General features: G+C 41.0%; 1 protein-coding gene across 1 annotated transcript in view; it reads right to left on the bottom strand.

Annotated features, from left to right (window-relative positions):
- Positions 1-22,228, bottom strand: part of Styx (serine/threonine/tyrosine interacting protein) — a 34,793-nt gene extending 12,565 nt beyond the window's left edge. Inside the window, exons 1-6 of the mRNA XM_041633975.1 lie at positions 21,862-22,228; positions 11,572-11,604; positions 10,113-10,166; positions 6,359-6,456; positions 1,366-1,426; positions 662-698 (exon numbers count right to left, since the gene is read on the bottom strand). Coding sequence (XP_041489909.1) covers positions 662-698; positions 1,366-1,426; positions 6,359-6,456; positions 10,113-10,166; positions 11,572-11,604; positions 21,862-21,918 — 340 coding nt within the window. The 5' untranslated portion in view covers positions 21,919-22,228. The remainder of the gene's footprint in view (positions 1-661; positions 699-1,365; positions 1,427-6,358; positions 6,457-10,112; positions 10,167-11,571; positions 11,605-21,861) is intronic.
- Between the last annotated feature and the right edge of the window lie 475 nt (positions 22,229-22,703).

Here is a 22,703-nt window from a genome sequence, read left to right as displayed (position 1 = left end):
TCTTGTACATGCCACCTAACTATTAGTTTTCAAGTCTTTATTTTAATTATGCACAGAACACAAAAGATTGAGAGAAACTGAAAGTAGTTGGGTGGAAATTTTTTTTTTTTTTTTTTTTTTTGGTTTTTCGAGACAGGGTTTCTCTGTGGTTTTGGAGCCTGTCCTGGAACTAGCTCTTGTAGACCAGGCTGGTCTCGAACTCACAGAGATCCGCCTGCCTCTGCCTCCCGAGTGCTGGGATTAAAGGCGTGCGCCACCACCGCCCGGCTGGGTGGAAAATTTTTAAAAGGTTTAACAAGATGAAGTAGCGGGAAAATATAGAAAACTGTCTACCATATAAAAATAGAATTCCCCTATCCTACATTTCAAAAAATTATCAACCAAAAGATAACTGCAACAAAATAATCTCCTAAAAATAAAACAAACACTATAGTCTAGAGAGATGGCTCTGTAGTTAGGAGCATTGTGGCTCTTGTAGAAGACCAGGTTCGATTCTTAGCACCCACATGGCAGCTTCCAACTGCCTGTACTCCAGTTCCAGTGGATCAAGTGATTTCTTCTGGCCTCTGCAGGCACCAGGCATGCATGTAGTGCAAATACATACATGTAGACAAAATATCCTAACCTAAATAAATCTTTTAATAACAGAAAGTATATTTACCTCCATTTTGTAAGCTTCCGTCAATAAATTCTTTAGTCTGTGGGCAAGAGACAACAGGTTACAGTAAAACATATAGAATAAGATAAACATATAGCCGGGCAGTGGTGGCGCACACCTTAAATACCAGCACTCGGTAGGCCAGTAAGATGACTCAGCAGCTAAAGCCACCTACCACCAAGCCTGACCAGAGTTCCATCTTAGGAAACATGGCGGGGAAAACAGACTTCCAAAAGCTGTCCTATGATCTTCATACGCACACATGGCATACACAATTGTGTTCATGCATAAGCATACATACATAAAATGTAATACAATTAAAATAACAACAAAACACTTCAGTGAGGGAGCTGGGAAATGGTTAAGCAGTTAAGAACACTTGCCACTCACTGCCCATGCAGAAGACCAGGGGCTGATTCCCAGCCCCAAACTGGCTCATAGCCATCCATAACTCCAGTTCTATGAGATTCAATACATCTGAGGGCTTTTGCATGCATGTGGTACACACACATATATTCAGGCAACACACAATAATAAATATAAAAATAAAAAATCCTCAGTGATGCTTTTAAGATTTAAGTAATTCACTTTCTTTTTAAAAGAAACCTACATTTTTTTCAGCAGTAATGAAGTAAAAGTAGTTTCAGAATCTAAATTAATAGGTCTAAATCATAAACCTTAAGTGATATTAAAATACTTATACCTACCATAGGGAAAAAACGTATTATGTTTTCAACTGGATTATCTGCAATATCCAAAACTAAATATCTGGAAAAAAAATATTTATGATAAGTATACTCTCAGATAAATCTCCATACAAAAACTTGATGCTTTAAATCCCAAATAAATAACATCCTCTTTATTAAAAAATATAAATTATAATCCTCAATAACATTTCTATTAATCTTCAATGCAAGCAACTCATGTATGTAATGTCTGCATATTAACAGCTTGACTTTAAAAACAAAGTTTTTTATGTGCATTAGTGTTTTGCCATAGATGTTAGGTCCCTGCAACTAGAGTTACAGACAGTTGTTATTCTTTTTTAAAAAATGCTGCAAGATCCCCGCGGTGGTAGGCAGCAGAAATGCTGTAGGTCCCAAATGGTGGCAGCGGGCCATGTGGTGGCAGGCAGCAGGCCCTGGGAGCAGCCAGTCCCAGGCAGAAATGGCTGCCGGTCCCAGAGCAGTGGTGGCGGGCCATGTGGCAGCAGGTAGTGGGCCCCAGGCAGAGATGGCTGCTGGTCCCTGAGCAATGGCTGGTTCCAGGCAGGGAGACACATGGTGGGCGGGCAGAAGACAGAAACATGGATAGACACGACATGCAGGGTGAGGTTGAATGTTTATTCAGGGGGTTATGGAGGAGGAAGGGTGAAGGGGGGGGGACAGAGAAAAAGGAAGAGAGAGAAGGGGGGGAGGAGGAGAGACAGAGAAGGGGGGAAGCAGAGAAGTGGGGAGAGAGGCAGAAGCAAAGCTGCCTCTCCGAGAGGAAGATGGAAAAGAGAACGAGCTCAGGGCGGAAGCTCAAGATCAGCTTGCCTCAGCGGATGGGGAGGGAAGTGGGTGTGGGTGTGGCTTGTCTCTTAAAGGGACCAAAACCATAACATTCCCAGGTCTTCCTTATAATAAAAAGCGCACATCAAGGAAGCAGAAAAGGAAGGGCCCAAGAAGGCAGCAGGCAGGTCAGAGGTAATGGGAGTGGGTGTGGCCTGTCCCTTAAAGCGACAGGAAAGCAAAACAGTTGTGAGCTGCCATGTGGGTGCTAGGAATTGAACCTGGGTCCTCTGGAAGAGCAGTCAATGCTCTTAACTGCTGAGTCATCTCTCCAGCCCCCAATATGACTTTTAAAGCTATACTTAATCTGTGAGCTCCACATCTATATATGGTTTTGTTTGTTTGTTGAGACAGGGTTTCTCTGTAGCTTTGGAGCCTGTCCTGGAACTAGCTTTTGTAGACTAGGCTGGCCTCAAACTCAGAGATCTGCTTGCCTCTGCCTCCCAAGTGCTGGGATTAAAGGTGTGCACCATCACTGTCTGGCTAGTATTTTTATTTATTTATTTTTTTTGGTTTTTCGAAACAGGGTTTCTCTGTGGCTTTGGAGCCTGTCCTGGAACTAGCTCTGTAGACCAGGCTGGTCTCGAACTCACAGAGATCCACCTGCCTCTGCCTCCCGAGTGCTGGGATTAAAGGCGTGCGCCACCGTCGCCCGGTTTGGCTAATATTTTTAATGTGTGAAGATTTATAATTATTTTTCATATTCTTATTAGTTCTTTGAGAATTTCATACATGCATACAGTGTATTTAGAGATTATTCATCTCCACATTCCTCCTAAATAGAGACTCCACATCTTCCTCCTAAACTTTATGCCTTTTGCCTGGTTTGATAATTACTTTTTAAAAAGACTTTATTATGTGTATGAGTGTTTTGCCTGTATGTGTATGTATGTTCGCACATGTATGCCTGGTACTCAAGAAAGCCTATTCCCTTTGAATTCAAGTTACTATGGTTGTAAGCCACCATGTGGGTTCTGGGAACCAAACCCAGGTCCTCTGCAAGAGCAGTCAGTGGTCTTGACCACTGAGCCTCTCTCTAGCTCCTGATAAAAAAGTGTAAAATAATTTTCAAAGTATGATATATCAAAGGACCGTGCCATAGATTTATGTTGTCCGAGGATACAACACAATATCTAAGATTTCAGTATAAAATGTTTATCTAGTTAAAGCAAAAACCATAAGCAGTAAAGAGAGCTTCTGAGAGGATCTAGAAAATTAGTACAAAAAGTACATTCACTCCTCAGAGCAGAAGAGGGTTCTCTACAGTTCTGAAAGTGTTCCTTGCCTCTGAGGCTTTGAGGACATTTCAAAGGCAGCTTAATGTTTGACTGAGGGAGAGGGAGCTAAACAACAACAAAATGGTATGGTGGCTCAGTCTGCAGCTCCAACATTTGGTGGGGGGGAGGGGCAAGGCAACGAGACTGTCGAGATCCAGGCCAGCCTGAGCTACTAGTTTCAAAAAACAAAACAAGGGGATGGAGAGATGACTTAGCAGTGAAGAACATGTGCTGCTCTTTTAGAGAAGCTGAATTCAATTCCCAGCACTTACATCAGGTACCTGCACATACATTTGAGTGCCCTATGTATATAAGTTATACTCATATTTACAACCAGTAAAACAAGCATTAAGATATTTTTAACATTTGGCTTACATATCCCAAGTTAAAGATGATACTTTCAACAAATACTTTTATATAGACACAGGGTATTTCTATAAAAAATATTAAAGAAAACATTGGTCACTTATCTCCCAATTATCAGGGGGCTCATTTTATCTTTAGCTTTTATCTTTAGCATGTGTAATATAGTCTTTATTACTGTTATAGCATTTGTCTTATAAATCAGTTTCAGTATGGAGTCCAGGCTGGCACTAAATTATAATCCTCCTGCCTAAGTCTCCTTAGGCATGAATCACTAAGCCCAACTTTATTTTTAAAATGAATCTAAAATAACAAATATTATTCTGCACTTACCAGTACGATAAACGAGAGAAGCTGGGTGGTGGTAGCACATACCTTTAATCACAATACTCAGGAGGCTGAGAAAGGTGGATCTCTGTTCAAGGTTAGCCTAGTCTACAGCACAAATTCTAGGACAGCAGGGCTGTTATATAAACACTGTCCCGAAAAATTAAAATAAATAAATAAAAATGAGAAAGCTAAAATTGTATGAAAAAGTATTTAACTCCAGCAGACTGGAAACAAATTTTCCTATTTTATAACTGTCTCGGAGAAGTATTAAGAGAGCAGTCACTCATTCTTGATAGTGAAATATTAACTGATACATTACACTGGAGGGTAATCTGCAACCTATTAAAATATAATGTGCTCATATTCTTAGATACAATTCTACAAATTTACCCTATCAGTATATTTACATTTAAATTAAATGAAAATTATTACATGTCATAGACATATGAATATACAAAAAATCCGCAAACACAGAAATGCACAACAAGACATTGATTAAAGCTGGGCATAGTGTTCATAAAATCCCAGCCTTAGGAAGCTGAGGCAAGAGGATCATTCATTTAAGATTAGCCTTGGCTACATAAGACCCTGTTCTCAAAAAAATTTAAAAGGATAAATAAAGAGTGGGTTTGGGGGAGACTGGGGAGATAGCTCTGTGGGTAGTGCACTAGCCATGCAACTGTGAGGGCCTGAGTTAAAATTCCAAGACCCACCACCATATAAAAATCTGGGTGTGGGGGCTAGAGAAACAGTTTACTTAATTACTATTAAGTGTTAATAATTAAGTATTAATTACTATTAATTATTATTAAGTGAACTGGTTTCTCTTTCAGGACTGAGGTTTGATTCCCAGCATCTATATAGCAGCTCACAACTGTAATTTCAGTTCCAGGGAATCTGATATCCTCTTCAAACCTCCATGGGCACCAAGCACACAACTGATACACAGACATACACGTAGGCAAAACACCATACACATAAAAGGTTTTTCTTTAAAAACAGACACATGCACGCACACATGCGTACACACATATGCGAAAAATGAGAATCAAAACAAATAAACAAAACCCAACAAGACAAAACATGGTAAAACAAAGTAAAACAAAAAGCACACCTAAAACAGGGTGTTTATTTTGTACTGGCCAACTAACTATTCCTGGGCATGAGGCCTGCCCTGAAGTGCAAATAAAGTTTTTTTAAAAAGCTAGGTATGAGAGCTAGAGTGATGGTTCGGGGCTAAGAGAATAGACTGCTCTCAAAGATTACTTCAATTTGCTTCCAACATCCAAATCTGGCAGGTGACCAACACTTGTAAGTCCAGTTCCAGGGGTATCTGCACTCAGTGTACATATCCACAGAAAAACACACAGAATTAAAAACAGTGTCTTGAGCCAGATCATTGGTGGCACACACCTTTAATCCCAGCACTTGGGAAGAAGATGCAGATGTATCCCTCTGAGTTGGAGACCAGCCTGGTCTAGAGAGTGAGTTCGGGACAGCTAAGGCTGTTACAAAGAGAAACCCTGTCTCGAAAAATCAAAAACCAAACCAAAAATATCCAGTATCTTGAAAAGTAAAGCTAGGCTTGAACACTCACATCTGTAAGCCCAGTTCTCCTATGACAGAGAATGCCCCAAAGCCTGAGGGCCAACTAACCTGGCACACGCTTCTGTGAACAAAAGACCACTTCTCAACTTAGTTGTTCTTTGACTGCTGCCATGTGTGAATAGGAGTGGGAAGTGGGGTGAGAAGCAGACTCAAAAAACTAGTAAAACGACCTTATCTATAGGAATTAGCTTGTATGCTTCTGAATGGACACACAATGAAGAAATAACAGTAGATGCCTTTGGGGAAGGGGACAAACTATCAAGGAGATAAGAGTACAGAAACATACGTTTTATTATACATCCTTTTAAACCTCTAGACTTAGGAACATGATTTAAATATTTTAAATTCTATTAAAATATATTCCATATAGCTGATATTTACAAAATAGGTGGGTATAAAGGAAAGTTATATTATGTAACAAACTTGAAACAAGGTCATTACAGAATACTTGCCTAGCATGCTTGAAGCTCTGCGTTCAATCTTTAATACTTCAAACATCAGTAACAATAATAAAACAGTACATGTTTTGACCGTAACATTTTCCTATAAATCACAGCAATAATTCTTACCTAAATAATTGTTGAAAGTTTGGTTTAATAAAGTTTGCTTCAATATTTTGCCGTATGCAAATTATATGAGTTATCCCATGTCTCTGTAATATAGGAAGCTATGAAAAAGGGAAGAAATAATAGTTTAAAACACAAAGCATCACCTCACCCTAACACAGAAGTTTGACAACAGACAAGACTCATATCTACTCCTTAACTACAGAAGATGAAAACTAATTTTATGGTAATTGACCTGACAAGATCCATAAGCAATTCAATGATTTAAGATTAACACATTAAACTGTTCTCTAGAATTTAACATGGGCATTATTTATGTTTAACTCTAGAGCTTGAGGAGAACTTAAAGATAACTTGTCAAGAAGCCAGTACTATTAACAATCATGGCTAAAACCATTGAGTTTAGAATCGTGAGAACTTGGGCTGGAGAGATGGCTCAGTGGTTAAGAGCATTGCCTGCTCTTCCAAAGGTCCTGAGTTCAATTCCCAGCAACCACATGGTGGCTCACAACCATCTGTAATAAATAAAAAAGAATTGTGAGAACCTAAGCTAGAAATCCCAGCTCTGCCACATGACCTGTGGCTCAGTTCTGTTATGTGAGAATGGGGAAAAACACTACCTTTACCTGAGTAGCTACAGCTATACACAGAAAGAAAAAAGTGTACTATAAAGACTTAGTTTAAACAGAACCATGAGATGGAAATCCCATGTCAGAATATGGCCTTTATATGACAAAGAAAAGAACCTGCTCACTCTGTGCTACAAAGCAAGGAAATACTGTTCAAAGGCCCGAAACAGGCTCCCAGGAGCATATTGTGTGATGCGGGCACTAATGTAGGCAGCAAGTCATTCATGCCTTGCTATTTTATCACAGGTGTCCAAACTGACTAAGACAATAGGGTTTTTAAAGTCTTTTTTTTTTTTTTTTTTTGTGAGACAGGGTTTCTTTGTGTAACAGTCCTGGCTGTCCTGGAACTTGTTTTGCAGATCAGGATGGCCTCGAACTCAGAGATCTGCTTGCCTCTGCCTCCCGAGAACTGGGATTAAAGGTGTGCACCACCACTGCCCGGCAGTTTTCAAAGTCTTAAATGTTAATTTTGACAGCAAACTTTGTCAGTATAGATCAGAGTTCAGTTATCTTTGTATTTTCTAAGTATATCCTGGGATATAAGCAGGAGTGTTTAATGGATTACTTAGAAGTGTTTGATAGGATTAATAATAATCCAACCTTCTATATTCACATGTATGCAACCTCCAAATTTAACTCAACATTCATTTCTTAATTTATACTTAATGATCAAGATGGGGTTTCTGTATCTAATTTTACTAATATGAAAAACTGCAAGAGGACATAAAGAAATCTGCTGTAACTGGACATGGGGGCAGAAGCCTTTAATCTCAGCACCTAGGAGGCAAAAGCAGGCTGTACTGGGAGGTTGTGTATGTCAATTTGACACAAGGAAGGAGCCCCAGCTGAGGAAATACCTCCTTGAGATCCAGCTGTAAGGCATTTTCTCATTTAGTGATCAATGGGGGAGGGCCCAGCTCACACTGCAGGTGATGCATCCCTGGGTTGCTGGTCCTGGATTCTATAAGGTGGGCTGAGCAAGTCATGGGAAGCAAGTCAGTAAGCAGCACCCCTCCATAGCCTCTGCATCAGCTCCTGCCTCTGGGATCCTGTCCTGTTTGAGTTCCCGTTCTGACTTCCTTCAGTGATGAACGCCAACGATGATGTGTAAACCCTTTCCTCTCCAACTTGCCTTTTGGTTTTGGTATTTTGTCTCAGCAAAAGAAACCCTAACTATGACACAGCGGTGGAGCTGAGCGAGGTCAGCCTGATGTACATGGCAAGTTCCAGGTCAGCTAGAGTTACATAATGAGACATTGTCTCAAACAACAAACAAAAAGCAAAGCAAAGCAAGAAATCTCCTTTTAAAACTTTGAAGGCACATTAGAGAAAATAAAGCAAATCTTATCAGAATGAAATTTTAATGTAAGAGCAAAAAGAGTATTTATACCTTTTAACAGATGCATTAATATTACAAAAATTATAACCTTATCTTTTATATACAAATAGACAAAAATCATAAAAAGAAATAGATCACTGGTTACCAAGCACTTGAATTTATCTCTTTTATTTAAATGATGTTTGAATGTAGTAAGAGAAATGCCTTCTTGAAAAAGGAATTTATCCCTCTAGGTTTCTTTATCCTTGCTGTTACTTTTTATTGTTAAAAGGTACTTTTTTGGAGGTGGTATGAGGTAACTCTGAGATATATAAACATACACAAAAGTCTGTGGGGGAAAGGAGAGGATAACAGATAGGTGTTTGAATATGATCAAAATAGTTTATATACATGTAACACAAATGTCAGTGAAACCGATTATTAGGCATAATTATACATTTTAATAAGGGTACAACCAGCACTTGATCAACATTATATTACTGGGGCAAAAGCTTTGCTGACACTGTCTTCTAGAAAGTCAAATTTCTATTGCTGACTCACTTTTATACAACCTTCCCTTGCCAAGCTTCCTTGTTAGCCACCTCAATTGTCAAGAATCTCCCCATTTCAAGATGACTCTGGAAACTATTTCATGGAAGTATCAGACTGAACTGTACTGACTTTGGAATCAACAAATCCTTGGGAAAATATTTGCTACACAATGTTCCACACTGTGCAACACTCAAAAAGAATTACTATCATCCCCATAATCCATATAATGAATCCCTTAGGGAGTGGCAGGAACAACATTATATACTAAAATAAAGACACCTTTCTTGATTTAAACTGAGCAACTGAAAAGGTCAATTTCTAATCTATAGGGTCTACAGGACAATGCTTTCCTAACTAAATGATCCTTAGAACTCCAGTCTTCTGAAAGAAGACTAACTTATAAAACATGCACTCTTATTTTGATAAAAGTTAAAAAATGCTCTGTTTCCTACTTGATACTTTGCATGTATCTGATATTTTTGCAAGATGTCTGGCAAGAACAGATATAACATTTATTTATTTACTTAACTTTCACTGATTCTTTGTGTCTTTCACATCATGTATTCTGATTCCACTCATCTCCCTGTCCCCTCACATCCGCCCTCTGCCCTAGCAACCTCCCCAAAATGTGACATTTTTAAGATAGGAAATAAATTACTAAAGATTGTAGGATTGGCAAATCTAGTGGCGGTGCATGCCTGTCATCCCAGCACTCAGGAGGCAGAGGCAGGAAGATCTCTGTGAATTCAAGGCCAGCCTGGTCTGGTCTATAAAGCAAGTTTCCGGACAGTGAAATTGTCTCAAAAAAACAAAACAAAACAAAAAAAACCCAACAACAAAAACCAAACAAACAAACAAAAAAAAAAAACCCCAAACAAAAAAGATTCCATGAGAAAAATAAATTATAAAAACTCACTTGTAATTTGTGGGGAAACACTCCAATTTTTTTTTTTTTTTTTGAGACAGTTTCTTTGTGTAGTCTTGATTGTACTGAACTTGCTCTGTAGGCCCAGCTGGCCTCTAACTCAGAGATCTGTCTGTTTCTGCCTCCCAAGTGCTGGGATGAAAAGTATGTGCCACTACCATCTGGCTCACTTCAAAACTATTAATGGTCCAGTAAATTTGGAAGTGGGTACAAGTAGTATGAACACAGTTGTATATAAATGTTCCCTAGACTAAAACTCTTACTGTTAAAAACTTACCTGATAAAAAGTTGGTTTACTAAAGCCTCTTGGAGAACCTAAGCTAAAGTTCATACCTTGCTTTTCATAGCAGAAGAGTATGGGCCTAAGAACAATCCAGGCAAAACTTCCTAGAAGAAAAAATACTTATGTCAAACTTAAACCTATAGTAAATGCATAACATATATCCTGGATTTGTCTGTGTATGCAGGGGCTTTGCAATATTCTGGTTAAAACTTTATTCAGGGAGCATTTCCCAGGCAGATTTAGCAAACTGGTATGAGAAACACAGGTGTGCCTTTATAAATCCAAGTGAGATGCTCCAAATTTAAATTTCATTCTAAAAAGCCAGAGATTTGAGATCCTATAGTACTTTTTATAAGAAGGTTGGATAGAATCAGCACATTTTATTGTTGATGTTCGCATTAATAAGACCTCTCTAGCTTTACCCTCTGCAATAGTCTTAAAAAAAAAAAGACAAAGAAAATCCTCCCTTTAGAATTACACGTACACTAACTTTTATTTGGTCAAAACAAAAGCAATACAAGAGCCAAGTACAGTGGAACATACCTATAATCCCAGCACATAGGAGGCTGAGACAGGAGGATCTTGAGTTTGAGCAGGGCGGGTTACAAATTAAGTTCCAGGCCAGCAGGAACTCACACTCAGACCCAGTCCTCCCCTCAAAAACAAGTAGCACAAGATGAAACAGGAACCAAATGTCATCCCAGTAAACAAAAGTAAAACCAACCATAATTAATCACTGTGGACAGCACTGAGCCCACTGACTTCTAAGGCTCACCCTGAAATTCAGGCAGTCCTCCTGCTCACATATCTTGAGTGCAGAGATTATAAGAATGGCCCCAACAGCATTTTACAAGTATAAATCACATTTTACTTATGTTTACATTCCTCATAGCATCAAGTTAGCTCTTATATACACTCACATATGGTTAAAAGTTTAAAAGGGAGCTTTTTTCTCCCTCCATGTATAAGGGTTTTGAGAGGGAGATTCAGTAGGAAAGCTGACACTTGAGCAGCAAGTGCTCTTAAGCACACAGAGCCATCTCTCCAGCCCTAAACATTTCATTTTTGAAATGAGAGAAGCAGTGGCTCCTTAGGCACATCCATATATTGTTCTGACCCTGAATCTAATCCAAGAGAGATAAGGAATTCATTTCACATACTAAAATTTTATTGACATGCCGGGCGGTGGTGGCGCACGCCTTTAATCCCAGCACTCGGGAGGCAGAGGAAGGCGGATCTCTGTGACTTAGAGACCAGCCTGGTCTACAGAGCTAATTCCAGGACAGGCTCCAAAGCTACAGAGAAACCCTGTCTCGAAAAACCAAAAAAAAAAAAAAAAAAAAAAAATTTATTGACACAAATGGCATGTAATGCATATATACATTATATAATATTCATAACTAGGTAAATATGACAAACCTACAGATTATGTGGCAGCAGGTCTCCTTTGTAAAGTAAGAGTTATTTAACAGTGGGGGGCTGTCTTGAATAAAGTAAAAGGTGTCATACCTGCATCTCTCGTCTCATAGGATAAGTCCACTCCTTGAAAAGGCAAACAAAAAAATAAAAATAAATAGCATGAAAAATATCACAGGCTAATAAATAAGATAACTCAAGTCTGATAATCTAAGTTTGATCCTTGGAACCCAGGTGATAAAAGACCGGAATCCTGAAAATTATCCTCTGACCTCCAAATGAGCATGTGAGAACACAACTCAAGCACATACATGTGTACACACACACACACACACACACACACAATATAAACAACAACAAAACGTTATTATTTTTTAAGTGCCACACAGATGTGACCAAAAAATTAGATTCATGACCAGCAAGATGGCTAGCCTGTAAAGGATGCTTGCCACACTCAAGTCTGACTGGTTTGGGACAATGGTCTATATTCTGTCAATTATATTTTAAATAAATGCTGATTGGTCAGTAGCCAGGCAGGAAGTATAGGCAGAACAACCAGGCAGGACGTAGAAGCGGGACAAGGAGAACAGGAGAATTCTGGGAAGAGAAAAACTTGGTCTGCAGTCCTATTCCAGCCACAGAAGAAGCAAGATGTGACTGCCCCGCCGAATAAGGTACCGAGCCACGTGGCTAGCACAGATAATAATGGGCTAATATAAGCTGTAAGAGTTAATAAGAAGCCTGAGCTAATGGGCTAATCAGTTTATAACTAATACAGACCTCTGTGTGATGTCTTTGGGACTTAACAATTCTGAGAACCGGGCAGGACAGAAACCCCGACAACACTTGACAACCTGAATTCCACAGTAGCACCCATAGACAGATGAAATCAGAGAACCAATTCCACATTAAGCATGAGTAATTTTTTAATACAGATTTTAAAAACATTATACTGTTGTGTGTGTGGTACTGGGAAAGCAAACCCATGGCTTTATGCATGCTTGGCAAGTTGTCTACCACGGAGTTGCACCCCCTAAAAACAAACTACATTAAACTTGAAAACATTTTACAACACTGGATAAGAGTTCAGTGGTAGAAATCTTGGCTGACATGCATGAGGACACAAGTTTGAACTCTAAAACTGCAAATAAACAAAATAGCCTGGTATGGTGGCATATGTCTACAATCCCAGAATTTAGGGGGCAGAAGTAAAAGGACTGCCAGGAAAGTCTAAGACAGTCTGGTCTACACAATGAACAAACCAGGGCTGCTTTGTGTACACACACACACACACACACACACACCCTACCCCTACAGCAGATATCTTTGGTGACAGAAATCAGGGTACAATTTGCCTGGTATTATGTCTGAACAGATATAGGACACTTTTCTTCTTTTAGTTTTATTTTCTTTTGCTTATTACATTGTCTTAGTGCTTGCCTGCGCTCTGTGTACCACTGTGTGCCTGGTTCCCTCAGAGGCCAAAGCGGGTGTTAGACTCTCTGAAAAGTGTTACAGATGTTTGTGAGTTGCCATGTTGGTGCTGGCAATCAAACCCAAGTGTGCTAGAAAAGCAGCAACCACTGAGCCATTTCTCCAGTCTCAATGATACCTTTCTATACTTATATATTCTTCAATCTTGAAACAAGAGTAGTCAGTCGTAATGAGTACAGCGTATCTACCAAAACTCCTTGAGTTACACATTTAATACCTGTACACTGCACTCTAAACAGAGCACCTAAACTGAGCACGGTGGCACATGCGGCGCACGCCTTTAATCCCATCACATGAGAGGCAGAGGCAGGGGAATCTCTTGAGGCCTGCCTGGACTACAGGATGAATCCAGAGCAGCCAGTCGAGCTACACACAGAAACCTCTCAAGAAAACCAACTCAACAACAACAGAGCACTTAGCCAAAATGACATACTATATAACAAAAAGAATTAGGCTAAGCCATGATAGGAAAAATTTAAAAGTAAGCCTGTATTAGGGTTTTCATTGCTATGATCAAACACCAGACCAAAAGCAACTTGGGGGAAGGAAGCAATTTATTTGGCTTACATATCCCGAGTCATAGTCCACTGAGGAATGCTGAGGTAGTAACTCAAACTAGATGGGAACCTGGAGGCAGAAGCTGATGCAGAGGCTATGGAGGACTGTTAATTACTGGCTTGTTCCTCATAATTGCTCAGGGTGCTTACTCAGATGACATAGCTTATGCCATGTGGCTAAAAAAATTAGCAACACAGTACTTTAACCACCAGTGTAAAAGCTGAGAAAACCAATTTTTCAGGAACAAGAATAAACAGAAGGCAATGCCACATAAAAGTATCCTTGGAAAGGTGGCTCAGCCATCAGGACCAGAGCTCTGATCCCAGTACTCATGTCACAGGCCAGGAAACCCACCAATTCATGTAACTCCAGCTCTGAGGTAGGCAGACACAGGAGGATTGTTTGGGTCTCCTGGCTTTCAGCTTTGCCAAGAAAAAAATGAGCACCAGACTCACGGCAGTGACCCTGCTCAGAACAGGCAGAGTGATAAAGGACTGTGTGTGAATACACAAGCGTATCCACTTATACACACTGGTGTTGGAGGCCCTTCTATATTTGTGTTGCTTTCATTGGTTATTAAAGAAAACTGCCTTGGCCTAGTTGATATGGCGGAACTCAGGTAGACGGGGAAGACAGAACAGAAATCTGGGAGGAAGAAAAGCAGAGACAGGCAGATGCCATGATCCTCCTGCCTGAGACAGACGCTGGTTAGAATCTTTCCCGGTAAGCCACGACCTCGTGGTGATAGACAGATTATTAGAAATGGGTTAAACTAACATGGGAGAGTTAGCCAATAAGAGGCTAGAAATAATAGCCCAGGCAGTAATTTAATTAATACAATTTCTGTGTAATTACTTCGGGCGGCCGGGACAAAAAAGGGGCCCCGCTCTTCCTACAACAGCACACACATAGGATTTTACACACTTAAAAGATTTTTTCCAAGCTGGGCATGGCAAATCCCAGCACTCAGGAGACAGAGGCAGGTGAATCTCAATGAGTTCAAAGCAAGCCTGGTCTATACAGTGTTCAGGCCAACCAGGACTGCATAGTGAGAATTTTTTTTTTTTTTTTTTTTTGGTTTTTCAAGACAGGGTTTCTCTGTAGCTTTGGTGCCTGTCCCGGAACTAACTCTTGTAGACCAGGCTGGCCTCAAACTCACAGAGATCCGCCTGCCTCTGCCTCCCGAGTGCTGGGATTAAAGGCTTGGGCCACCACCGCCCGGCTGTGAGATTTTGTCTCAAACAAAACAAAACAAAACAAAACTCAACTCCCCCATGTATTATTTTTTATTGATTTTATTAGTAAATTTCTCATTATATACCCTGATCACACTCACTTCCCAGTCCTCCAAGGTCCACTCCCTACCTTATGACCAATCCCACAAAAGAAGAAAACAAAACACAAGTCAAATTTGTGTTGTCTATATATATATACTCACTGGAACATGCTCAAACTCCCAGTAGTTAGCCCTTTGGGCGCGCACACCTTTAACCCCAGCACTTGGGAGGCAGAGGCAGGTGGATCTCTGTGAGTTCGAGGCCAGCCTGGTCTACGAGAGCAAGTTCCAGGACAGGCTCCAAAGCTACACAGAGAAACCCTGTCTCAACCAAAAAAAGAAAAAAGAAAACTGAGTCTTTCCCTAGTCACTCTCATGCCAGAAGCTGTCCACTGTGGAGAGCTAACTTCAGCATCCTTGTCACAATGCTTGAGAGTTCTCTTCAAAGCCAGGTGGTGGTACCCACCTTTAAGCCCAGCACTTGGGAAGCAGAAACAGGTGGTACTGAGTTCAAGGCCAGCTTGATCTACAGAGTTAGTTCCAGGACAGTCAGGGCTACACAGAAAAATGCTGTCTCGAGACACCAAAAAGGGAAAAATAAATAAGAAACAAAACAGAAGCACATATAGGAGAAGTGTCCAGATCTTCTAAGGGGTACTTGTATGAAGAGGAAAGACTATCTTCTAGAACACTGGTCCTCAGCCTTAATGCTGCAACCCTTTAATACAGTTCCTTGTGTTGCAGTGACACCTAACATAAAATTATTTCGTTGTTACTTTATAAATGTAATTTTGCTGCTCTTACGAATTGCAAATATCTGCTATGTGACCCCCCCAAAGGATTGAGAACCACTGCTCTAGGCTATGATAAAAACTGAGAATATGCAATAAACTGATAGTAAATAGACTAATAAGAGAAAAGGGATAAATTTACTACACACACAGGTGATATTTAGGAGCCTACGGTGGCACATGTCTGCAGGCATAGCACTTGTGCATCTGCAGTAGGATAGGAAGAGTTCTGAGACCGTGTATGTGTGTGTATCCTTAAGAAAAAGACACAAACAGATATGCATGGACTCTTAGAAGATCAGGTGATGGCTTGTGGTAAGTCTCAGTATGGTATCCACTTCTTATGTAAGTTATTTTCTGTCGTTTACGAAACCTCCTGAGAAGGAACTAAATTCCTTTTGTTATCTATAGGCAACTAAGGGGCATCAGAAAGCCTCTTCTACATCTGCTGTTTTTATATATCGAAGTTATCAGTATGTCAAACACTATTATTTTGGGGTGAACTTTTCTGAATTCCTTCAATTTAGCAAGAAGTAGAAGAAAGAACTCAAAGGTCAAGTGCGTCTTTAAAGTACTTCCCCTCCCCAAAAGATTTCATTGGGTGTAGGGGGATAACTTTCAATACTATTAAGCTATTGGTTTTTTTTTTTTTTAAAAAAATAGAGCATAAATAAAATGGAATTTTAAGCTCTCTCTCTCTCTTTGGTTTTTCAAGACAAGGTTTTTCTGAGTAGTTTTGGCTATCCTGTAACTCAGAGAGATCCTCAAACGCAAAGGATAAAACCACTGCTCAGCTCTTTTTTTAAAAATTTATTATTTTTTATTGTTTTAATTGAGCTATATATTTTTCTCCATTCCCCTTCTGCCCTCTCATGATCTGCACGTTCCCAATTTACTCTGGAGATCTGGTCTTTTTCTACTTTCCATGGAGACTGATCCATGTATGTCTTGTCTCTCTTAGGGTCTTCTTTGTTGTTTAAGTTCTCTGGGACTATGGACTGTAGGCTGACTTTTCTCTGCTTTATGTCTAAAAGCCACTTATGAGTGAGTACATATTATATTTGACTTTCTGGGTCTGGGTTACACCACTCAACTCCTTACCTCATTTTTTTTTGCTGTTGTTTTTTCAAGACAGGGTTTCTCTGTAGCTTTGGAGCCTGTCCTGGAACTAGCTCTTGTAGACCAGGCTAGCCTCGAACTCAGAGATCTGACTGCCTCTGCTTCCTGAGTGCTGGGATTAAAGGCATGTCAGTTTTTAAACAAAATCAAAATTTCAAAGTTGTTTCAAACTCTGTAAGTTTGTAGACAATAGACCATGAGATACTGTCTCCATATTTATATTTTAAAATGTTATTATGGAGGGTATGGTGGCATTTATCTTTAATCCCAGCATCTAGGAGGCAGAGGCAAGTGGATCTCTGAGTTTGTGGCCAGCTTGGTGAGTTCATAATGAGTTCCAGGACAGCCAGGGATACAAAGGAAGACAATGCTGCTATTAATAATAATAATAATAATAAGAAGAAGAAGAAGAAGAAGAAGAAGAAGGATAAGAATAAATCTTAAGGTGAAAAGCAAATTATATAGCAGAAAGAGAATAGAAAGCTATTTCTATTCACAGGTCACATATATACATAACCTTTTTTGGAGAACTTCAAGCCTATTAAACAACAAGTAATAAGTATGGATCTTTGAAACCTAGAAATGTTTAGGGAAAATTTCATTTCAAACTATTCCCGTTGCCATGATCAGATCCTAATTTTCAAGAGCTGTCTTATCCTAAACCTACAGTTATATATTTCAAATATGGTTTGAGTGTATTTCCTAAGGAAAATAAGGAAAAGGTGTTGAAATATCTTTCTATTATGAGAATTAAAAGGTGGAAAAATCAATACAACTATAGTGTGCTGGATGGGCCTCTGAAAAGTGATTAGGTTTAAATAATGTTATTAGCGTAATCCTAATGACTATATCCTGCTGAGGAGGAAAATCAGATGACTGACATAAAAGACAGAGACATATGAATAGACACACACACACACCATTCTTTGTCTCTTGTAATATGATACCATATATTACCTGGGGACTCTACCAACAAGGCCATCAATTGATGATGGCCCTTGATCTTGTACTTAACGACAAGAGGCCCAAATAAGCCTTTAAGAAAACAAAAAACCTGCATTGAGCTAGATCTCTCTAGCCCATTTCTTTTTCTCTTCTCTCTCTCTTTGTGGGTGGTGGTGGTATCCTGCATTATGGCTAAGGTAAGGACTTACTATGTAGCCCAGACAAGCCCTGTTTGGTACTTGTGGCAATCCTTTTGACACTGCCCAAATGCTGGGATTAGAGGTATGAACAATCATGCCTGACTTTCCATTATTAACTGTTTGTCGCTTTTTTTTGGGGGGGGGGGAGATTGTGGTATATGTAGGTGCACGTGTGTGCAAGTGTGCTTGTGTGTAGTGTGCATGTATAGAGTGGGAAGTGTGCTTGTGTGTAGGTGACATGTATAGAGTGGGAAGTGTGCTCGTGTGTAGTGTACATGTATAGAGTGGGAAGTGAGCTTGTGTGTAGTGTACATGTATAGAGTGGGAAGTGTGCTTGTGTGTAGTGTACATGTATAGAGTGGGAAGTGTGCTTGTGTGTAGTGTACATGTATAGAGTGGGAAGTGAGCTTGTGTGTAGTGTACATGTATAGAGTGGGAAGTGTGCTTGTGTGTAGTGTACATGTATAGAGTGGGAAGTGAGCTTGTGTGTAGTGTACATGTACAGAGTGGGAAGTTGAGACCTACTGTGTTCCTCAGTTGCTCTTTATTTTCTAATTATTTATCTATTTGCTCGTTTTATTTTTGAGACAGGGTCTCACTGAGTACCCCTGGCTAATCTGGGACTTATTATGTAGATCAGGCTGGGCCGGAACTCAGAGATCAGCCTGCCTCAGACTCCTGGGTGTTAGGATTAAAAGTGTGTGTCCGGGCTGGAGAGATGGCTCAGTGGTTAAGAGCATTGCCTGCTCTTCCAAAGGTCCTGAGTTCAATTCCCGGCAACCACATGGTGGCTCACAACCATCTGTAATGAGGTCTGGTGCCCTCTTCTGGCCTGCAGACATACATGCAGACAGATTATTATATACATAATGAATAAATAAATAAATATATAAATATTTTTTAAAAAAAGTGTGTGTCCATCTGCTATTTTGCATTACTTATTAAGGTAGGGTCTCTTGCTGAACTTGGAACTCTGACTCCTCTTGCTAGCCAGTTTGCTCCTGGATCCCATCTCTCCAGCTCCAATGTTCTGAAATCACAGCACATCTCCCTAGATTTTAGTGAGCTCTGGGGACTCAAACTCTAGACACCATGCAACCATATCCTCTTATGGAAGGTTCAGCCTATCATGAAAAGACAACAAAAATGTAATAAGTGCAATAATTTTTATGACGTAGGTATATAAAATAAAAACAAGGGTTACAGTAGTATGGAATATTAAACGGGTCTGGGGTAAAGAGAACAGTGAGAGGAGCTGGTAAAAGACAGGGAAAGTTTCTCTGAAGAAGTACTGCCTAAGTCAGGTGGTAGTGGACTATGCTTTTAAGCCCAGAACCTAGGAGACAAGAGGCAGCCGGATCTCTAGGCTAGCCTGGTTTACAGGTCTTCTAGGACTATACAAAGAAATCTTGTCTCAAAAAAACCAAAACAGCCAGGCGGTGGTGGCGCAAGCCTTTAATCCCAGCACTCGGGAGGCAGAGGCAGGCAGATCTCTGTGAGTTAGAGGCCAGCCTGGACTACAAGAGCTAGTTCCAGGACAGGAACCAAAAAGCTACAGAGAAACCCTGTCTCAAAAAATCAAACAAAACAAAACAAAAAAAAAAAAAAACCTTAACTATTGCCTAAACTTAACCCAAGTTAAACATCCCCATCCCCACCATTTCTCTGTGTAGCCCTGGCTGTCCCGGAACTTGTTATGTAGACAAGGGTAGTCTCAACCTGGCAGAAATCTGCCTGCCCTCTGCTTCAAGAGCAGAGTATACTGGGATTAAAAGTGCACACTACCACGTTCAACTTCAAATCTCTCTTCTTGAATTTCACTTTTACCAAAGCAGGATTTGGTTTGAAATTTTGGTTTTCTATGTGGAAGAAAATGCTGACTGTTCCTGATGCCTTACATACATCACTGAGAAATAGTAAATTGATATCAGATAAAAGTTATTATTCCCAGTAAGAAGTTACAGTTTTTCCAGGGAATAAATATACTATAAACAGAATAAAATATGAAAAAAAATTTAAACGAGAATTTCTAATAGGGGAGGGAAGAATTAAGGTGTATTTAAAAAGCCTAAAAAACCAGGCTGAGTCAGGCTGGAGAGACAGCTCAGAAGTTAAGAGCACTGGCTGCTCTTCCAGAGGTCCTGAGTTCAATTCCCAGCAACCATATGGTGGTTCACAGCCATCTGTAATGACATCTGGTGCCCTCTTCTGGCCTGCAGGCATACATGGAGGCAGAATGTTGTATACATAATAAATAAATAAATCTTTAAAAAAAAAAAAAAAAGAACCAGGAGTCAAGACTGCAAAGTCATTGTGTACTGTGGTATGCCTGGATATAACCCTTATTCTAAGTAAACCTCAATCTGTGTGTGTGGTTCCAAACAATGCCTGAGTGGAGGTCATAAGGCTACATGTTCTTCCATCATGTTCCATCACAAGGGAAACTGATTGCTGAACTGAAATTACTTTTCTTTGAAGACAAAAAGTATACCTCACTCACATCACTGTATGTTAAAGAAAAAAGTACAAATTTCTTTTTTATGACTCAACTTAAATATATTCACGTATCAACCATCACTACTACAAATAAGAGAGAGAATTCTCCAAATGCCTGTTATCTACTTGGGGGATCAGAAGTTAAAGGTCATCCTTGGCTACAGCAATTTTCAGGCCAGCCTGGTTATGTAAGATCTTGTCTTAAAATTAAAAATCATTTAAAAGAAGTAGTTAGGTTTGGTGGCACACACTTTTAATACCAGGACTCAGGAGACTGAGAAAGGTGGACCTCTGTGAGTTTGAGGCCAATCTGGTCTACAAGAGCTAGTTCCAGGACAGGCTTCAAAGCTACAGAGAAACCCAGTCTCAGGAAAAAAAAAAAAAAAAGACAGACTGCTGCACAGAGTGTTCCAGGACAGCCAGGGCTACATAGAAACTATGTCTCAAAAAACCCACCACAACAAAACAAACACCAAAAAAGTAAACATCAAATGAAGATATTCAATAGAATTGAGTATGTGGCATAAACTCAATCCAAAATAAAGCAATTACTTTTTTGAGACAGGGTCTCATGTAACTCAAACTGGCCTCAAACCTGCTATACAAACCAAGCCTGCCCTGAACTCCTGATCTTTCTGCTTCCACCTCCCAAGTTGTGGAAATACACGAATGTGGCAGCTATACCGCCCTCCAAATACTTTTTAAGCACTTGGAGGGATGAAAGGGTGCACGCGGTTAAAATCCCATTCCTTGGGACTGGGAGGCAGGTGGATCTTTGTTGAGTCTGAGGACAGCCTAGTCTACATATTGAGTTTCAGGACAGTCGGGGCTATGTTGACAGACCCTGTCTCAAAACACACAAACAAAACTCTAGAATCCTTTCTTGATCCTATTCAGTGTCACAGCTAAGAGATCCTTGTCTTGTTACTAACAGCCTCTACTGAACTCCAAGTTAATTGTTTCTGATACCATAAAATACTTACAACAAAGGGGGGAAATCTCTGCAAGTGGTAGGTAGAGAAAAATCAAGGTGGAGTGAAAAAGAACAATGAATTAAGGAATCGGGAGAAGGTAAAGGTAATTTGCTCTCAACAGTAAATTGCCTCCTAGGGCAAGACTTATGATTAAAAGTTTTAAAATTCAAAGCTAGGTCTGTGACTTTAAAAAAAAAAAAAACTTGGGGAACTATTACGAGGGTGCAATTCCAGAGTTGACGCCTCCGGTCTATTCCACACGTGGGGCTATGTGTCCCGCGTGTGAATTTAACATCAAGCTCAGATTAAAAACAACTCCACAGCGTGTTGCTTTGGCAATCAAAAATGAGTCTATCTTCAAGTAAATTCCCAACGCCGAGGCGAGAAGCCAGGGGTATTCTTCACGTTGGGTACTCTACTAGGACCTCACGGGTGCCCCCCAAAGGGAAAGGGAAGCGTCTACGACGGTTGGGCTAGAGTCGCGGCTCGGCCGGAGTCCCGGGTCGGCCTGCGGCGGGGCGGGCGCTCACCTCGGTGTCGTCTTTGCACTGTGGGAGCGAGGGGAACTCCAGCTTCACGTCCTCCATGGTCCCAGGGACCCGGCGGGTGGGCGCGGCGCGAGGGACAGCGGTGCGCCCGGCCGTCCCCCGGGCTGGCGGAGGCGACGCGGGAAGGAGGGCGGGCGGACGGCGGGCAGACGCGCGGCGGGCTCACAGCGAGCACTCGCGGACCACGGTGTCCAGGCGGCTGCAACAGGAAGGCAGAGGGCAAGGTGACGCTCTGCCGGCCGCCATGCTGCGGCCGTCTCCCCCCGCAGGTCTTCGCGCCCCTCAGACAGCCGGGATCCGGCCCACGCACGAGCCCATAACTGTCTCCTCCCGCCCCCACCCACGCGCCACAGCCAATCCCAGCCCACGCTCGCCGACGGCCCGCCCCCGCCGCCGCCAGGTGTCAGCGTGCCTCCGCCCCGCCCGTCCGCGAGCGCGCAGACGCGGGGGGCGGGGCCTCCTGCGGGGCGGGGCCGTGGCCGGAGGAAGGGAGGGGAGGTCCCAGGAGAAGGCCGTCCGCTGTCAGGCCGGCTAGGCCGACCTTCCCAGATGGGCACTTGGAAAGAAGGCTGCCCACCCAATTTGTGAGGGAAGTTATAACCCAGACCGGAAGAGTTCAGTTTAAATCCATGTTAGACTATGCAGAAAACGAGATACCCATCTCCTTAAAACAATTTAAAGTGGCCTCTTAGGAAACTCCCGAGTGTAACAACTCAAGAGAATCCTGGAAATGATAAATAATAAGTCACCAGAAATAATAGCTCCTTTTGAGTTAAATTTCTACATATAACATGCTTGGGTGTGTGTGTGTGTGTGTGTGTGTG

Source organism: Microtus oregoni, unplaced genomic scaffold, assembly GCF_018167655.1.
Source record: "Microtus oregoni isolate MIOR12 unplaced genomic scaffold, Mior012 000045F_ref0000178, whole genome shotgun sequence".
Classification (NCBI taxonomy): domain Eukaryota; kingdom Metazoa; phylum Chordata; class Mammalia; order Rodentia; family Cricetidae; genus Microtus; species Microtus oregoni.
Note: the sequence above shows the minus strand (reverse complement) of the source record. Positions and strands in the feature narration are given on the sequence as shown.